This window comes from Sinohyriopsis cumingii, chromosome 5 (genome assembly GCF_028554795.1).
Source record: "Sinohyriopsis cumingii isolate HCF-2022 chromosome 5, ASM2855479v2, whole genome shotgun sequence".
Classification (NCBI taxonomy): domain Eukaryota; kingdom Metazoa; phylum Mollusca; class Bivalvia; order Unionida; family Unionidae; genus Sinohyriopsis; species Sinohyriopsis cumingii.
Genome location: NC_142965.1, coordinates 14,826,132 through 14,847,693, shown reverse-complemented (window position 1 = coordinate 14,847,693; position 21,562 = coordinate 14,826,132). Strand labels below are relative to the sequence as shown.

Genomic DNA, 21,562 nt, shown 5'->3' with positions numbered 1-21,562 from the left:
ATTATGAACACCCAAAGATGTCCCCTAAAAGAAGTGCACACCACTCTCTGACAAAAAAGGAAAAGAAAGAAAAGACTTCCTTTTCGTTTAGTGAAACTTTCGGACATGTTGTCTGTCCTGTCCAAAGCTCCTTCACACATGCGAAAACAACTTATTCAAACAGGCCCTAAAGACGTCGTCGATACCGTGTGTGAATGTTGCCTGAATGTCTTGAAAGGCACGATACTTTTGTCTCCACATCAGAAAGAATGTTTAGCCAAGCATCGACACGTTCTTCACCAAATGTCCAAAAGAAAATACCAATCCGTCAAAAGAAACGCGGAGAAATATTGCCCATGTTGTTAGGACCCTTGCTGAAAGGAGTATTGGGAACAAAGCTGAAAGGACTCATGGGAGCAAGATTAAAAAGGACCAAGACGATGAAATGGAACTCTGGAGTCAAAAGATCTCAGAGGTGACCATTAAAATCCGGTGGAAGGACGAAAACTGGCTTTAGAGTCTTACAGACGATGGATGGAATACCATCGTTGGTAAAGACGACGGACCACGCATTTGCCTCCCAATTCTCACCTGACCGAGATGGCCCAGTTACAAGACGAATTGCAGTCGTTGATGGATCTCAGCGATTTGTCCGAAACAGAAATATCGCAAAGGAACGGTCAGCTGTTGCAACGACTGCAACTATTTCACCAGAGAGCTTTAGACGAAACAGCTGTGCCAGCTCTGAAAGATTTTAAGACCCTGATGAAAAGTCCATCACCACCACCACCTCCACCACCAATCCCAGCGGTCAAGACAGACATAGTGCCACGAATGCCCGAGGAAGAAGAGGTATGAGAAGTTTTTCAAATACCGTCAGCATCTCCCATTCCTAGTAAGATTTCAGTGTCCTTGTTGAACCCTTCCCCCACTCCTCAACGAGAAGAACTTAAAGTTTGGGTTAAAAAGATGATGTCGAATCATACTTCGACAGAAGTTAAAAAGGAAGAAGGGAAATCAAAATCAGAAGTAAAAAAAGAAGACCAAAGCCATCCCATTACCACCACCACCACCAATGCCACCACTACCATCGACTTCTACTCCCGTGGCACATCGGACACGTAAAGCCGTTTCCAAACCACCGTTTCGCCCCATCCAAAGTAGCATCAGCGAAGAGTAAGTGACTTATTAAAAAATGGAGAAGGTGTTAGCCAGCATTTCGTACGATCCAGCCCTGCCTGCAGGTTACAGAGGAGTTCAGAAATTGTATCGTGTTGCCAAAACCCGTCTGAAAAGTGCAACGATGGTTACAAGAACAAGCCACATACACTTTACACAAACCCATTCGATGAAAAATTTCCAGAAGTCGCACCCGAGTGGAGGGCATCGATCATCAATGGTAAGCCGATTTGGCCGATGTCTCTCGTTTGGCGACCTACAATCTTGGATACAATATTTGTTTTGTGTCATCGACGTCTTTTCCAAATTTGCCTGGGTCGTACCATTGATTTCCAAATCGAGCAGTGAGTTAGTGCGAGCCCTTATGTTGAAACAACATGGTCATCATCCTCTTCGATGGCAAACCAACAAAGGAACCGAATTTCTGAACCAAGCTTTCCAACGAATACAAGAAACAAGACATTAATTTTTTCAACACCGAGAATCCCGAAACCAAAGCCAGCATTGTGGAACGTTTTCAACGCACCTTGAAAGAACGCATGTGGAAATATTTTACGCATCAACACACTCTCAGGTACCTCGACGTGTTACCGCACCTGGTCCAAGCGTACAACCAATCTTACCATCTGAGCATCGGACGTGCCCCCCACCACCTCAAGAAGTGGCTCCCGAGAACGAAGTTACTGTTTTTGAGCGTCTGTTTGGTACGTCCCCGACGGTGGCTGTCCCCAAGAACGGTGGAGTGTTGGCAGCAGGAGATTGGTGGGTATTGGCAAAACCAAACGCACTTTTCAACAAAGGTTACTTACCCAACTGGACCACCGATTTTGTTTCGTGTCACTTGATGAGTGCGTGGCCGTCATCCTGCGGTCTATAAATTGGAAGACATGAACGGGGAGGTGTTAAAAAGAACGTTTTACTTGCCCAATTTGCAACGCGTGACCAAAAAATGAGTGTACGATATCGATAGCATTCTCGAACGAAGAACCCGTAAAGTGGGAAAAAACCGTGTGAAATAAGTCAAATTGCGTTGGAAAGGATATCTTCTCAGTTTTGATTCCTTGATAGACGCTTCGCAAGTCCTCTACTATAAAAAGAAGTGACCGTCATGCCCTTCAACACAGTCTTAACCGCTACCACCGCAGTGACCGCTCCTTCACCGAGTTCTCTGTAAGATTTACAAAAGCAACCCTTGTTGGTGTGGTGTGGAGAACGTGTGCCTAAAATGGAAATCGTCTTCTTCTGCCAAATGTTTGTGGTGTATTGTTTCATCGGTGCAGCCATTGCCTTTGTGAGTTTGTAAGAGGGAGAAAAACAATTGTGGACCATTTTACTGAGCAGTTACATCGGTTACCTTCACCCCAATCCTTCCCTGAAATACTCCTCAAACGAGAACAACGGGAGTCTTGTGTCCAACGTCACTCATCACTCCAACAATAACCACAACAGCAATCCTCTTTTAGACACTTCTCTTACTTTGAGTGACCTCTCAGACAGCGGCAAACCTCTGGAATTAGGAACAACAACAACCACTATTACTTAACGTTACCCAGCGACAGTTCCATGGAGGTGTTTCCCAACAATACTTCGTGTTGTTACACGGCCAAATTACCTCAGGCCATCCAAATTAGATCACGAAGTCCATTGTAAAGTGGATTTGGTGGAAATGATTTACCCTACACAAATAAAAAACATCACTAGACCTCAAAACACTTTCAAGGTCGAAATCCTGAACGTCCAATTGCAAGACGAAATTATTAAAATTGGGTTTTCAGGTGACACAAAGTCAGCAAACAATTATCATTCAGCATATACACGTTGAAAGTTTGGCAGGCTATTGTTTTAGGGGTGAACATTTAGTGGACACATTTGCTGACAGAAATGAGACAGCGTTTGGCAAAGCCCTGAACAGAGTAAAAAAATAAAAGAAGTGTTAAGATTGATTACCATTTAGTGGCTCGTCGCCTACTAATGAAATTTCAGGTTACCGAAACGTTGTCCATCAGGTTTAATGGTAGTTTGTTTGAAATTTTTGTTGGACATCCACAGATGGAAGAACATAATCTAAGCCCGAAGATCAACAGTAATATACATTTTTCCAGGGCTTTGGTATCCCCTGTAGAACTGGATCAAGGACTCAATTTGATTTTTGTGTATTCCGATCTGGTGGAGTACAACTCAGTGGCATACACCTCCGTACCATTACTACGTGTCATTCCTTTCAAAGTGGATTCTACCACGACCAATGACCAGGTAGGTGGAAACACCTATCACGTTCACCGCTCATTTGTATAACCTCACTATTTACCCGTCAGTAAGTTGTGTTTTCACACTCCAACATTGCTATAAAAGAAGATCTGGGACAAAATATTTCATTCTTCAACGGGAAAGTCACGATGAAACTCCAATTTTGAAAACGATTCTCTAACGAGTTATAAGTCATGCATCCAGTGTACCGAGGCATCGCTCAACATCGAGGACATCTTTTAGTAGATATGCTGAAATCGGCCTTTTGTTCGGTGGCCCGGAGTTTGAAACCGATGGTGACACGAGTATTGCAATCTTTGAGATGTCGCATTGACGGACGCCAAAGAATTTCTCAAAAACGTCATCATCGACAATCAAGACCCCAAAGAAGCTTTATTGAGAGCAGGCACAAATGTCTTGCTTCAAATGGGCGAATACATTTTGGGCCATGGACGCTGCCGAGTCAGGCATTCCTGCTTCCCTGACGCCACAGGAAGGACAAGGCAGAAAGAGACGACGACGATACGCTTCTAGAGGACTTCATTCCCCCTAGAGCTAGAAAGACCAAGAAAAGAAGATCCGTCCGAGACTTGGACGTTTTTGATTATTGAAAAACAGAGAGAAAAAGGAACGAAATAAAATGATGTATCGAGAGTCTTTCGCCAGTTCCAAGTCGAAACTTGATCTGTTTCCCATGCCACTCACCTTGCTGATGATGCAAGAATAACTCTGTCAAGGACTCGGGATCAGCTCCCATCGAGTTTGAAATCAAAGGGCAGCCCGAAGATTAATTACATAGATCGGAATAGCAGTTACTTGTACTTGAAAGTGAAAGTGATCGACATATCGATAGACATTCCCGATATAAAGGACGAAAATAAAGTATTCCCCATCAACAATTTCATGCATTCCTGTTTTGTTGGAGTGGATTTGTACTTGAATACAAACTGGTCAGTAGCAGCATGGACACTTATCCTTACAGAGAGTACCTGGAAAATCTCTTGACGTACGGGAAAGAAGCAATGAACACTCATCTGGATGCTTGTATGGTATCGAAACCTGACACAGCAGGCAAATTCAATGCTACAGATTTGATTACAGATAAAGAACCAAACCACAATGTGTGATTGAACAGTAGACGAAACAAAATCAAAGGACCCAACAAAAATTTAGAACTGAAGGATAGTTTGTATTTAGACATGTGGTTGCAAGAGAAGTATCTGTTGAAAGGAGTGGATGTCCGCCTGAGACTGAATCGTAACAGTGCCGCTTTCCATTGGATAGCTGAGTCTGCCTATTACAAGACAGTCATTCAAGAAGCCAGACTCTATGATCGACCTATGGAAGTGCTACCTAATGTGGGAAAGGACATTAGTCACACTAGGAACAGAACGACCGCCAAGTATCCGATACGACACGTGGAAGTGAAAAGTTTTACCATTCCCGTTGGGCATCAATCGATGATCGAAGATCATCTGTTCCAAGGAGAGTTATCCAAACATTTGATCATTGGTATCGTCAAAATACAGCCTTCAGTGGGTCCTTCGAGGAAAATCCTTTTGAGTTTTAGCACTACAACGCGTCCAAGATCGAAATCAGTCGAAAGGGCAAAACCAAGTCTTTCGAACCTGACTTTATTGACGAAAAGAAGAATTACTTGAGATCGTACTTGTCCCTGTACAAAGCCGTGGGACAGTTAGGACCCAACACCAGTCACGGCATTACGTGCGAAGATTATGCAGAAGGTTACACTTTGTGGACCTTTGATTTCACTCTAGACCAAGGCAGCGACGGGAGACATTTCCACCCTATAATATCAGGCAATATTTGTGTGGAACTTTAGTTTGCATAGAAAATGCTCGTAAACGACACGTTTAACGTCATCTTGTATGCCAAATTTGACAATACAATAAAACTCAAGAGTTTGAGAGACGTCATTCTACATTTTTTGAAATTATGGAAGACACTTATCCCTCTTTGGATGGTGAAGAATCTATGGAAATGGAATGGTTGGATAGCGTGAAAGCCGAACCCCGAGACAAAGACGAAGAGGACGTGGTGATGAGGTCCAGATGGCCAGAACAAGGACAACATTTAGTGTCCTACGGAATTGATCAAGAAAGATTGCTATGGATGTCAAGATGATCATCCCAGTCAAATTCAGCACTATAAATGTCTGATGATGAGTCAAGAAAAAACTGAACGAGTATCTGGAGGATGCTTGGAGTCTCATCTCGGAAGAAGCAGTGTTGCATCAGTGGTATAAAGACTTGCGTGATCATTACTCGCCTCCATTAATGGCTCTAGAGATCCATCACACCGAAGCTCTCTTGGCTCAAAGTGCAGATACGAAGCGAAGAAACGGTTACTTGTCAGAGATTTTCAAGCAAAAATTCAAGATTGAATTGATGACTGATCATTTCCTGTGAAAAAAACAAGAAAGAAAAAAAAATTGATACCAGTACTTTATTACCTTTTGAAGCACTATTTGTACACTGCTACTTGGAATCCAGTGGTGTGTGCTAAAGATGATCTGCCTCATCGCAAACCTCAAGAACATCAAGCTTATGTCATCAACGCGGACGACAGTCATCTCCCAGGAACCCACTCGGTAGCCGTCTATTTCCCTAAAGAGGGTTGTATGGAGTATTTTGGTTCGTATGGATTACCACCTTTGGAACACGACATGATCGACTTTATTAGAAGAAATACCCAGACGACACGATTCAAAAATCTGAAATTACAAGGCACAGATTCCATGGTGAATGGACAATATTGTGTGTATTTTCTTCATCAACGAAGCCTTGGATATTCTTTAGAACATTTAGTGATTATTTTGATCGTCACTTTTCTAGAAACGATGACAAAGTAGATTTATGGTTTTGGCTATCTCTTGTCTTTCGCTAGGAGACGGGGTGTACATCAATGGCCCAATGACTTTCATCAGTGGAAATCTCACTTCACTTCACAACGTTGTCAAAATTGCCAAAAATTGTTTATTTGCTTGAAAAATGGTTTGTTTGAAAAAAAAGTTTTATGGTTAATTGTTGGTTGTTGTTTATTTGAATAAAACATGTTGTGTTTTGAAAAATGTGTCTGTCGTTTGTTTTCAATTTTCATCATTACACATGCTCTTTGACTTCTATTTATCTCTCACCCTAAAATCAACTCTATAGTATTCCGAGAAAATAATCGTAAGGATGCTTTCTATCACGTCAGCGCTTGAACGATATAAAGAGAGGCAGTCTCCAGCCTAACCATCCATTGTTGCATCGTTCAACTGTGAAGATGCTTTCTAATTTAGCTAAACTAAACGAAGCCTACTTGCATTTGCATAGTGTCAGGCAAAGTCTGATACCCAAACCTGAAGAGGGAGAGAATATCAGGATGCTGAAAGTGGCCGAAGACCTGATAGAAGTGGTCTTCGGAGAGGAAGTCAAGAAGGATAAAGAATAATGGACAGAGACGTACAGACTTCAGAAGCAGAGAGAGCAGCAGTAATACAATCAGGAACCAGACAGGGGTTTCTCGACTGCCGTGTGGACACGAAAGAGTTCTCCTTCTCGTTCCGAAGAAGCAGACCCTATCCTGTGGGAAAGCCTATCGGCAGACGGGGACGCAATCTTCGACGATAAAAGATTGCCACAATCTCCGTCCACAAAAGCAACCCTTTGCAGGACTACTCAGATCTAGAGACTATTCAAATTCCCAGTTGGTATGAGTGTGAAGTATTGTGACAATAAACTCTCACTCACTTATATATATATATATATATATATATATATATATATATATATATATATATATATATATATATATATATATATATATATATATATATATATATATATATGTGTGTGTGTATGTGTGTGTGTGTGTGTGTGTGTGTGTGTGTGTGTGTATTTGTTTGTTTGTATGGGTTCACATACGTTTGTGTGGATAGTAGATATTGTGTTTTTCCCCCTTCCCTTCTGTGTGGATAGCGGAGTGTGTGCTTGTATGCGTTCGCGTATGTTGTGTGTATAGTATATTTGGGGTTTGTATGCGTTCGCGTACGTTTGTGTGGATAGTACAGTGTGTTTTGTATGAACGCGCATACGTTTGTGTGGATAGTATATTTGGGGTTTGTATGAAAATAGAAGAAACCCAAAGGCCCTTTTCAAGGACCACTCATATGCCTTATAAAGATTTGCTTTCTTGCCTAAAATTATTGTTAGTATGTTGCATAGTTATTTGTGTGATAGAATGATGTTCATTAATCTATGTCCATGTGTTATATATGTCTATGTCTCTACTGCATTTGTCTCTACCTAGGGTAGTGCGTATTCAGGTCAGCCACTTGCAACTCGTTTCCTGTGTTCCGTCCTATTTGAGGTTCGCCACTTGCAACATTGTTGCCAGTGTTCCTCTCAACTGAGGTCAGCTACTTGCAGCATTATTACCAGTGTCCACTACCGTAACGTCAATTCATATTGACTCTAAACAGGCCTTATGTCGAATTCCAGTTTGAGGCTATAATGCCGGGACCCATTTTTAACCTGGAAGTCTACGTGAAGTTATAAATCTTGAGGCTACATTGCGGAGATACCGTTTTGACTGGATTTTCAATTGAGGCCCATGTGACACACTACACTACTCAAGTTTTAGTAATCCTGTCCTTGAAAGGAATTCTTCAAGCTTATGAATAAGTCTGCTTGCAACAAAAATGTAGTGCTAAAAATAAAAGAGAGAAAAATAGCTAATTTGCCATTTAAAGGTAGATACCAACAAATGCATTTTAATGCATTCAGGTGTTTTCAGCTTTTCCAAAATTTTCACTTACACGCTCATCAGATTACATAAGGAAATCAACGTCATCAAATTACATGAGGAAATCAACGTCAACACCAAGCAATTAGACAGTGTAGCCCCTGTCAGTCTGACTGCCCATTATGAAGACAAATGTGCGACTTACATGCCATTAAAGCTGACATGGAACATATCCTACATTCCATTCTGGTAAACAACTGATTTTTGCATATATACAAAGCAGTTTTATCACCAGAGTAGGTGTACAGTGTTTTCTTTTTGACAAAGTAAAATATATTATTTATGTATATATTAGAAAGTAAAAACCCAAGAACAGATACCTGAAAACCCGCTTGTGTTATGTCTAACCAGTCGCTCTGATACCTACTGAGTTTACTTGTGCCTCCATCTTTCAAATTAAACGTTTATGGGGCAAACGATCAGATACCATGGATGGAAATATTCAGATTGCCGTCGCGCTGTTGTTTTTATCAGGTATGCGACGCTAGTCCTCAGTTAGAGAATGCAATGCAATGTGGCTGGTCGAAAGGCAAACAAATATAGACGAAATATGTTTAAAATGCTCTCTCAGTGGGGACCTTTTATTCTTCAAATATTTGTAAAAAAATATGGAGAATGCTCTCAGATTTAATAATGTGTTGATAAAGGGTGATTTCGTGTTTTCCTTATATGGCTGTATTATCAGAGAGAGCATTGAAAATGAGGTTACGTTAGATATTAGTTTGATCATTCTCATTACAATAATTATGTGATTATATTTCCGGGCAGAAAACGTTTGAAAACGAGCAGGAAATGTTTTCAGTTTGTCTCCCTCACTCTCCCCCAAAGCGCAGAAGCACCGTTCGAATGGTATATTAACAAACTACTTCGCTTCCTTAATTTTCTAATTTGTTCCTTTGTTATTTTCTAAAATCCTATTTTAAATTATTTATACAATTTTCGGAAACAATTGGTCAGCATTTTCCTTTCCAAATAGCTTGTCACAATGACCTGTTCGTTTACAGGAATGGAGTTAAGAAAACTTTTGCTTATCCGAATCTTAGTACAACAGATGTCATCTACATCGCCAAAGGTGTAGGCTACAGTGAAAGGACCCCTATTTATAATATCAATGAGACACAGTTGAAAAAGTCAATAATTTCTGAAATTTATTTTGCAGCTTTTGCAAGGGTTTATTTCATTCCGGGAAACGATGCAAACTAAATTGCTTGGGTTACACACGCCGTAGTTAACATTTCCTATTTTAGAAGCATTTTGGGGGCTAATGACACATATCGCACGTATAACATCATACAAAGTTTGGTTTTTGACTAAGCGTGTAGATCCTTTTTTGAGATTCTTTAGGTCAAACGTATTACATAATGCTTATAAGCTTTCAAATTTTCTAATAGCAAACAGGTCATAATTAAGATCACCTGTTCCTAATATTTGGTACAAATTCAAGAGACCTTTGTACAAGGATTCACTTAATCACTCTTCAAAAATTAGGCCTGGTAAAGATTATGGGCTAGTGGTATATACAGACTGAAACTTCCCAATTTCCAACCGTTGATATTTAGTTCTATACAAACGCCTCGATGTGATTACATTCCTCATCTAGCCTAGGTCTGATAGGAAAATCCGTTCGAATGAACATTGTCAATACCCAAATAGATCAATTTGTGTCATTCCTAAATAGCTTACAGCCTGGAATTATCAAGAGGTGATCATTGAAAAACGAGTCGATGTTAATCGCACAACACTTAAGATGTTAGCAATTTCGTCAGAAAAATGAGAAGGTCCGTTTCTAAACTGATATCTGTTCAGATTCAAATACTTAATGACAATTTAAAAGCTTCTCAACTAGCTTAGAATATAATATCACGCTGATCGGATGAGAAAAGAGACTTCAAAGAAGAATTTAAGTTTTCGTCGTCTTGGTTCTCTTAACTTTACGATGAGAACGAATGAAGAGATTAACGGCTATTCAAAGCATAATATCTTCGTATCTGCTTTTTTGTTCTTCACGAAGTATGCTATTTGTCAATATTTTGCGAAGTATATTGAACATACGTCCCTCTCTCTACCCCCACTCTCTGTCGCCCTCTTTCCCCACTCTCTGTCGCCCTCTCTCCCCCACCACTCTTTCCCTCTCTCCCCCCGGTAACTCTCTCTCTCTCCTCACTTCCCCTCTCTCTCACCTCACTTCCCCTCTCTCCGTCCCAACTTCCCCTCTCTCCCCACTCTCTCCCACCCCACTCACTCCCTTTCTCTCTCCCCAATCACTATTTCTCTCTCTCCCCACTCACTCACTCTCTCTCTCTCTCTCGACTCATTCACCCTCTCTCTCTCTCCCCAGTCACGCTCTCCCCACTCACTCACTCTCTCTCTCCTCACTCATTCACTCTCTCTCCCGACTCACTCTCTCTCTCCCCACTCCCTCTCTCTCCCCACTCACTCACTCTCTCTCCCCACCCACTCTCTCTCTCCCCACTCACTCACTCTCTCCCCACTTACTCTCTCTCTCTCCCCACTCACTCTGTCTCTCTCCCCACTCATTCACACACACACTCTCTCTCTCTCTGCCCACTCACTCACACACTCTCTCCCCACTCACTTACACACACACTCTCTCTCTCCCCACTCACTCACACACACTCTCTCTCTCCCAACTCACTCACACACACACTCTCTCTCTCCCAACTCACTCACACACACTCTCTCTCTCCCCACTCGCTCACACACACTATCTCTCTCTCTCCCCACTAACTCACACACACTCTCTCTCTCCCAACTCACTCACACACACACACACACACTCTCTCTCTCTCCCAACTCACTCACACACACTCTCTCTCTCTCCACTCACTCACACACACTCTCTCTCAATCCCCACTCATTCACTCACTCTCTCTCTCCCCACTCACTCACACACACTCTCTCTCTCCCCACTCACTCACGCACACACACTCTCTCTCTCTCTCCACTCACTCACTCACTCACTCACACACACACGCTCTCCCCACTCACTCACTCACACACACTCTCTCCCCACTCACTCACACACTCTCTCTCCCCACTCACTCACACTCTCTCTCTCCCCCACTCACTCACACACTCTCTCTCTCTCTCCCCACTCACTCACTCACACTCTCTATTTTTGGAAGTTTTCTTTCAAATATTAATTTTGTGTTTTTAATATTTCTTAGTCATATATTCATTGAACCCATTTGTACCAGGAGTACCAGGAGTACGGACAATTATAACTCACTTATAGCTCACTTATAGTTCAGTTCTATATTTGGTTTGTTTAAGCCTTAATGGATTTAGTGAGTGCAAGTAAGAGCTAATCTGGGCTAAGCACATGACTTGGTATAGGCTCTCTTGATAACTGCTAACTCATTTTCATCTAAAGAGTGTGAGCTCTTTCAGAATCTATATTGCATGAGAAAGTTAGATAAAAGTTGACAATATGGCTGAAATGAAAATATACTACCTACAATAAATAAAAACAAAATAAATAAATAAATACTTGAATGTTTTGGGAGATTTTCATTTGAAACAACAAAAATGCTCTCTCAGCATAATATTATAGATGATGAGAGAAAGTCTCAAAATAGTTTTGATGTTGCTCAAGACATGTTAGATAATGAAAATGAGGACAACACCAATTCAAGGCCGGATTTAAACTTATCAGAGATGGATGATATGGGGAAACCGAAGGGAAATATGAGGAAAATTGAAAGTGTCACTGATGCTGATACCAAAGATGATACCAATGATGATGCTCTATTTGTCTCACAGACATCGCAAGCAGAACAATATTCAGATGTAGACGAAATTAATGAAGGCATATACATGCAAATCAAAACCAAATTTGGAACTCTTAATAGAAGTGCCTTCAAAAAAAGATTGAAATCAACACTTGATGTCAAAGGTCTCAGGGATTCTAGGCAAGCTCTCTTTGATCTAGCAAAAAGGAAGAGATATGATTGTCCTGATGGTCGATTAGTAGAACGTTTACCTCGAACAAATAGTGCTCCTGTGGAGGATAAGTTATCGGAAGATATTTATATTATATTCCATTTCATTGAAGGAGAAAATAATTACAGTGACATGAAAGCATGTATATCTAAATGGGCATTGAAATATAATTCTGAAACAAGATCATCCCAGCGTATAAACTCAATTCGCAGTGATTGTATATCACAAAGTCCGAAAGCTCCGGTCAATGATAGCGCCTTACAAAGAACTGATGAAGATGCTGATAGAATGAGCACAATATTTGCGCAGATAGCGATAATGAATGATAAGTTTGAAGAAAAATTCTCCAGATTGGAAAACTAGTTGGGTGATATTATCACACGGACAGAAAATGAGATCCTAAACTTAAAGTCAGACTTAGTGGAAACTACGAAGAAACTCAAAGAGGCGAACTCTCATATAGAACAACTGAAATTAAAGGAAGAAAAACTAATCAATGATAATAGAGGAATGTATTTCCAGATGTCATCAATGGCAACCCGGGAAAATGAGATTAAAGAATTATCTTCTCATGTACATCAACATCTAGATGTGATCATGAAAAAGACTGACTGTATTGAGGGAAAGTTAGACACAATTTGTACAAGACACAAACTTTTATTCAATCAGTCTAACAAAGGAAGTGATAGAAACCTAGACTTGCAAATGAAAGAAAATCATGGAAATCATGAACTATCAGCATACAAGGAGAGTAGACATGTTATCTCTCCATCTATTGATCAAGAAAATGTAGTACATGGACAAAAAGAAATACATAAAGAGCCTGCTAGAGCTCTTCCAGCAAATTTGCCTAGCAATGGTCCCGCTATGTTTACATTGAAAGATTTCCCTCCACTTTCATGGAATGATCGGACTAACATAACGGAAAATGTGAATTATAATCAGCGCACAGAAATAACATTTCACAATGCAAGTACATCAACCTACAATCAGCAAAAGAAATTAAGATATGAAGATAGAGCTAACATAAATATAAATGAAAACATAAATAAAGATCAAATAGGGCACAACAAATCACCAAATGATCAAAGAATGCTTCCGAATGACGAGGAGAGACAAAAAAAAGGAAGATACATCGTATAGACATATTGAGACAATTATTACAAGACCCAATCAAAGGAATATAGAACCGGATGTGTTTGAACCAGTTGTAAAAAACAAAATAAGACGCATTCGGCTATCAAATGTCAAATCGAGAAAAAATATAGATGTAGTAAGGACAGCTATCGCAACTCAGTGCAGGGAGGAAGGTGTGACAGTAACATTCGTCCGCCTCATAAAGGAAAGACCCCATTGGGATGGATCAAATATATATACATTTCGACTAAATGTACTGGATAAAGATTTTGAACTGATGATGAATAATGAATCATTTTGGTGTTCTGGAATAAAATGTAGGGAATGGATAACAAACAGAAAATGGAGAGAAGGTTACTTACTTGACGAAACGCATGAGAATTACAAAATATATTCCTAATGAGCATAGCCATATGACTAGTAATTGCTTCTTAATTATAATTATGATCATTATTTCAACATGGAATGTACGTGGTATAATGTCTAGCACGCAGAAACTAATTGAATTGTTACCAGACACAGATATATTTGTTATCACTGAACATTGGCTTTGTACAAAGAATCTAACGTATTTAGATAAATTACATGATGATTTCAAAGTAGTTGCGCTACCTACTGAAGAGATACAACAATGCTATAGAGGTAGTGGCGGGGTTGCCGTATTTTATAGATCATCACTATGCAAAGCAAGCACCTTACAAAATGAGTTCCCAAATATTATGGCGGTGAAAATCTTAGTGAGAGACTTGGAACCTATAATTTTGATTGCAACCTACTTTCCCTCGACAACTAGAACTGATGATGCATATGACAAATTTTGTGAAAATGTTTTTGATGTGTATGATAGGTATTCTGCTGAAAATATATGCATAATTATAGGCGACATGAATGCAGATGTTGTGTGTAAAAATCCGTCAAGAAGAGATCTTGCTCTCAAAAAAAGAATAGAACAGAGAAACATAGTTGCTACGCTGGTGATAAAACCACATGAACATTACATCACGTATAGATCAAAAGACATGTCACGAACGTCCACACTTGATTATATATTAATACCTGAAATAATTAGAGGTGCTGTAAAAAGACACATAGTAAATGACAAAATTGATTTCTCAATATCGGATCACCTACCTATTACAGCGGCACTTGCAAAAGATATACTGAAGGAAAATAAAAAGACATGTGTATCTCCAAGAATGAAATGGAACTTGGCAAATCCATTAGAAATGAGCATGTATAAATCTGATGTTAGTGCATTCTTGAATTTCACCTATGAGTGTAAAAAGGTAGAAGATATAGAGAAGTATAATGAATTGATAACTAAGAGTGTAATAACTGCATCAGACCGATATATTCCAAAGTCCGAATTCAAATCGCACTTGAAACCATATTGGAAGAAAAGTGGGCTTGAAAATTTACATCAGAATATGAGAAAAGCGCGCGGAGAATGGATCAAAGCAGGAAAAAATAGAAGCACAGAGTGTAGCATCAAAAGAAGATACAAGGACGCGAAAAGAAAGTTTAGAAAGAAACATAGGCAAGAGAAAAAGGTATATAAAGAGTGCATATTTGAAGAGATAGAAAAGAGTGCAGTAATGGGAATAGACGAATTCTATGCAGTCATACGGGAAAATAGAAAAGATAAATCGGACATTGGTAATATTGTATTTCGAGGAGTAGAATCTAATACTTTGGATGAATGTGTCAATCTATGGAAACTATATTTTTCTGAATTAAGTGGTACAACAGATGAGGAACATAATGATTGTGTCAAAATGAAGAATATGTACGAAGAAAGCAAACTAGAGACTGATAACATAAAATGTAATAATATTACAGAGGAAGAAGTGTTGCAGCATATCAAGTCTCTAAAAACAAAAAAATCACCAGGCATTGATTGCGTATCTAATGAACACTTAAAGTATGGTAGAAAATATTTAATCAGACATTTAACTGCCCTTTTTAATTACATGATCCAGCATGAGTATTTACCTAATGTATATAGATGTGGGATGATTATACCGATATACAAACAAAATGGTAAAGATAAAAAGGATCCAGTGAATTATCGTGGTAGAACATTGACATCTTGTCTGGGAAAATTGTTTGAAAAAATATTGATGACTAGAATTCAAAAGTATTTAGGCAAAATAAGCTTTCCACATCCTTATCAATTTGGATTTCGTAAGGAGGCTGGATCTATCTCCGCTGCTTTTACTCTTCAAGAATGTTTGATGTACTTTAATAATCATAACTCTAATGTATATGCTGTTTTTCTGGATAACGAAAAGGCATTCGATAGACTGTGGCATTGTGGACTATTAAAAAAACTAAAAATATTAGGAATTAATGCAAAAATATGGAGAATAATCGCCCATTCCTACACACAGTCAAGTGCCTATGTAGCGTGTAGAGGATGTATATCTAACACATTTCCATTACGGAGAGGCGTTGGTCAAGGGCGTGTAATGTCGGCTTTTTTATTTCTCGTGTACATAAATGACCTATTGAATGAGCTAGTAATGACTAATTGCGGGATAACAGTGAATCAGACGAACATACCTGGCATGCTTTTGGCAGACGACACTACTCTACTAAGCTCTACGCTGAATGGATTGCAAATACTCGTGAATACAGCTTATCAGTATGCACAGAAGTGGAAATTGAAATATAACTCTAACAAGAGTAATTGGATGATATTTAGTAAAAGAAAGGAAGTGTACTCATCAAATGGAATTACTCTGGGATCACAGACTATTCCTAGAGCAAAATAAGTGAAATATGCAGGAGTTACCTTTTCGCAATCAATGAAAACTAATGATCGTATAATCTATTCCTACGATAAAGCTAAACGTGTAACAAACTCACTATACTCAATTGGATTAAATGCAAATGGAATGAATCCTATAGTCTCTGTGAAAGTCTGGGAAAGAGTTACATTGCCATCTGCTTTGTATGGCTCAGAACTCTGGTTTAATATGTCATATCAGGGCATTGAATCAATAGAGAAAATACAACGATATTTCGCCCGGAGAGTACAAGGTTTCCCTCAAAGATCGCCTATTGGATCTACGACATCGTGCTTGGGGATGATATCAATGGAAGCTCGCATAGATAAGCAAAAACTCGTATTCCTTGGTCGCATGTGTAGAACATCAGCAAATTTAACGGCTAAAAAGGTTTTCCTCTGGGCTGTTGGAAATTTTATTTTTGACCCCCAACATAGCTACAACTCTTTTATATATGATGTAAATACTGTACTCAAAAAGTATGATTTAGAAGACTATCTCAACGACTTTATTTTCACTGAAAAATTTCCAGACAAAATAACATGGAAAAACTTAATTGGGACAAGAATACAGATATTAGAGGAGAGAAAACATGAAATGAGTATCAGAAATCCATCAGAGGGATTTGGTAGATTTTTAAAAATTAATCCAGGATTAAAAATGCATCATCTATGGAAAATAGCTTACACTGAGTCAAGCAGAAAAATGGAATATGGGACATTAATTCGTATTGGAGGAATGCAAGCAAGACCTGGACTGTGTCTCCTATGTGGCAAAATGAGTCATGACCGTATCTTGCACATTTCGATGAATTGTGCCTTAACCTCAGACGACAGAAACCACTTGATGGAAAGTCTATTTTCATATATGCCTCCAGTGATTTACCGTGATTTCTGTGATCACATCGATGATGTTATACTGATTATACTACTTGGTGGTTTAAATGATATATCAGAACGTTTAGAATTTGAGGCATGGATAAATATGATCAGACTATCTACCAAGTATTTCATTAAGATAAAGGATATTATATATTCGATTCAATAGAGAACTCACTCAAAATATAAGGAAAGAAATGCTTGTACTGGATTGCAAAGAGAGTAGGAAACTATTTTTGTTGTGAGGATACATTTTCAAATGTTTTATCGTATATATATCTCTATCTAGATTAGTAATGATTTTAATTTATTTATTGGTTTGCTATTGGAAATAATTCAATAAGTAACGAATCTACTATTTTTGTGATTCTATGTATTTAAATGCATTTTTTTTGTCTTAAAATCTTCAGAAAATGGAGGAATAAAAGAATATCATCATCATCTCTCTCTCCCCACTCACTCACACACACGCTCTCTCCCCACTCACTCACACACACTCTCTCTCTCCCAATTCACTCACACACACACACACTCTCTCCCAACTCACTCACACACACACTCTCTCTCTCCCCACTCGCTCACACACACTATCTCTCTCTCTCCACTAACTCACACACACTCTCTCTCTCCCAACTGACTCACACACATACTCTCTCTCTCCCTCCCAACTCACTCACAAACACTCTCTCTCTCCCCACTCACTCACACACACACTCTCTCTCTCCACTCACTCACTCACTCGCACACACACTCTCTCTCCCCACTCACTCACTCACTCACACACACTCTCTCCCCACTCACTCACTCTCTTTCCCCACTCACTCACACTCTCTCCCCCACTCACTCACACACTCTCTCTGTCTCCCCACTCACTCACACACACTCTCTCTCTCCCCACTCAATCACTCACACTCTCTCTCTCTCCCCACTCACTCACTCACACACTCACTCTCTCTCTCCCCACTCACTCACACACACACTCTCTCTCTCCCCACTCACTCACTCACACACACTCTCTCTCCCCACTCACTCACAGACACTCTCTCCCCACTTACTCACATACACTCTCTCTCCCCACTCACTCACACTCTCTCTCTCCCCACTCACTCACACTCTCTCTCCCCCACTCACTCACACACACTCTCTCTCTCCCCACTCACTCACACACACACTCTCTCCCCACTCACTCACACACACTCACACTCTCTCTCTCCCCACTCATTCACACACACTCACACACTCTCTCTCCCCACTCACTCACACTCTCTCTCTCCCCACTCACTCACACACACTCACTCTCTCTTCCCACTCACTCACACAGACACAATCTCTCTCTCTCCCCACTCACTCACACACTCCCTCCCTCTCTCAACTCACTCACACACACACTCACTCTCTCTCTCTCCACTCACTCACACACACTCACTCATTCTGTCCCCACTAACTCACACTTTCTCTCTTTAACCACTCACTGACACACACTCACACTCTCTCTCCCCACTCAATCATACACTCTCTCTCTCCCCACTCACTCACACACACTCACTCTCTCTCCCCACTCACTCACACACTCACTCTCTCTCCCAACTCACTCACACACACACACACACACACACACACACAGTCTCTCTCTCCCCACTCACTCACACACTCTCTCTCTGTCTCTCTCCCCACTCACTCACACACACTCACACTCTCTCTCCCCACTCACTCACTCACACACACTCACACTCTCCCCACTCACTCACACACACACTCTCTCTCCCCACTCACTCACACTCTCTCTCTCCCCCACTCACTTGCACACACACACACTCTCTCTCTCCACTCACTCAGTCACACACACACTCTCTCTCCCCACTCACTCACACACACACTCTCCCCACTCACTCACACTCTCTCTCTCTCCCCACTCACTCACTCACACTCTCTCTCTTTCCCCACTCACTCACTCACACACTCTCTCTCTCCCCACTCTCTCTCCCCACTCACTCACAAACTCACACTCACTCTCTCTCCCCACTCACTCACACACACTCACACTGTCTCTCTCTCCGACCTCACTCACACACACTCACACTCTCTCTCTCCCCACTCACTCACACACACATTCACAATCACTCTCTCCCCACTCACTCACACACATTCACACACTCTCTCTCTCCCCACTCACTCACACACACTCACACACTCTCTCCCACTCACTCACTCACACACACACTCTCTCCCCCCACTCACTCACTCACACACACACTCTCTCTCCCCCACTCACTCACTCACACACACACTCTCCCCCCACTCACTCACACACACACACTCTCTCCCCCCACTCATTCACTCACACACACACTCTCTCCCCACTTACTCACTCAAACACACTCTCTCTCTCCCCACTCACCCACTCACTCACACACACTCTCTCTCCCCACTCACTCACTCACACACACACTCTCTCCCCCACTCACTCACACACACTCTCTCCCCCACTCACTCACACAAACACTCTCCCCCACTCACTCACACACTCTCTCCCCACTCACTCACACACACACTCTCTCTCCCCCCACTCACTCACAAACACACTCTGTCCCCACTCACTCACAGACTCTGTCCCCACTCACTGACACACTCTGTCCCCACTCACTGACACACTCTGTCCCCACTCACTGACACACTCTCTCTCCCCACTCACTCACACTCTCCCCACTCACTCACACACACTTTTTCCACTCACTCACACACACTCTCTCCTTACTCACTCACACTCTCTCCTTACTCACTCACACACACTATCTCTTTACTCACTCACACACACTCTCTCCTTACTCACTCACACACACTCTCTCCTTACTCACTCACACACACACTCTCTCCTTACTCACTATCTCCCCACTCATTTACACACACTCTCTCTCCCCCACTCACTCACACACTCTTTCTCTCTCCCCACTCACTCACACACTCTCTCTCCCCACTCACTCACACACACTCTCTCTCTCCCAACTCACTCACACACACACACTCTCTCCCACTCACTCACTCACACACACACTCTCTCTCCACCACTCACTCACTCACTCACACACTCTCTCCCCCACTCGCTCACTCACACACACTCTCTCTCCCCCACTCACTCACACACTCTCTCCCCCCACTCACTCACACACACTCTCCCCCACTCACTCACACACTCTCTCCCCCACTCACTCACACACTCTCTCCCCACTCACTCACACACACACTCTCCCCCACTCACACACTCTCTCCCCCACTCACTCACACACACTCTCTCCCCACTCACTCACACACACACTCTCTCCCCCACTCACTCACAAACACACTCGCTGTCCCCCACTCACTCACAAACACACTCTGTCCCCACTCACTCACACACACTCTCTCCCCACTCACTCACACACTCTCTCACCCACTCACTCACACTCTCTCTCCCCACTCACTCACACACTCTCTCTCCCCACTCACTCACACACACACACTTCCCACTCACTCATACACACTCTCTCCTTACTCACTCACACACACTCTCTCCTTACTCACTCACACACACTCTCTTCTTACTCACTCACACACTCTCTCCTTACTCACTCACACACTCTCTCCTTACTCACTCACACACACACTCTCTCCTTACTCACTATCTCCCCACTCATTTACACACACTCTCTCCCCACTCACTCACACACCCTCTCTCTCCCCACTCACTAACACACTCTCTCTCCCCCCACTCACTGACACACTCTCTCTCTCTCCCCACTCACTCACACACTCTCTCATTCTCCCCACTCACTCACTCACACACTCTCCCCACTCACTCACTCACACACTCTCTCCCCACTCACACACTCTCTCTCTCCCACTCACTCACTCACACTCTCTCTGTCCCCACTCACTCACACTCTCTCTCTCTGTCCCCACTCACTCACTCACACACACACTCTCTGTCCCCACTCACTCACACACACTCTCTCTCTCCCCACTCACTCACACACACTCTCTCTCTCCCCACTCACTCACACACACTCTCTCTCTCCCCACTCACTCACACACACTCTCCTCACTGTTCCACTCTTTCCCTCCACTCTTCCATACCTCTCTCTCTCTCTTTGCCCCCTTCCTCTCTCTCTCTTCCTCGCTCTCCATCTCCCCACTCTCTGCCTCCTTCCCATAGGTATGCATATGTAGGTATGCATATGTCTGTATGTATGTATGCTTTTACTTATATAGGTATAGGTAGATAGGGAAGAGGCCATGTTCGCTAAGTTACATAACTTTAAAGAAACATCACATGCAATGTTATTTGTGTGAGACCATTTTCATATTTATTAAGTATCATACAATATTGTTTCGGATTTGATTAACATTGTAGGTACTACGAAACGTTCTGAAAGATAACCTCTATTGACCAGCTGTTCTTAAAAATAACCTTCATGCGTACAGCGTGTTCTGAAAGATAGCCTTCATACAGTTTCAATGCAAAGTGGTTTAAAAAAATACCCTCAAGCATTTTAAATTGTAATCCGAGAGACGACCCTTGTGCTATAGTGGCAAGTAAATATATTT

The 21,562-nt window shown here is 41.5% G+C and overlaps 1 protein-coding gene across 1 annotated transcript; it reads left to right on the top strand.

Annotated features, from left to right (window-relative positions):
* Positions 1 to 4,367: 4,367 nt before the first annotated feature.
* Positions 4,368 to 21,236, top strand: LOC149798680 (uncharacterized). The gene is made up of 6 exons (XM_089957280.1): positions 4,368 to 4,528; positions 19,586 to 19,623; positions 19,664 to 19,690; positions 19,867 to 20,262; positions 20,748 to 20,880; positions 21,227 to 21,236. The coding sequence occupies exons 1-6, from the start codon at positions 4,368 to 4,370 to the stop codon at positions 21,234 to 21,236; spliced, it is 765 nt and encodes a 254-aa protein (XP_089813406.1).
* Positions 21,237 to 21,562: the final 326 nt, after the last annotated feature.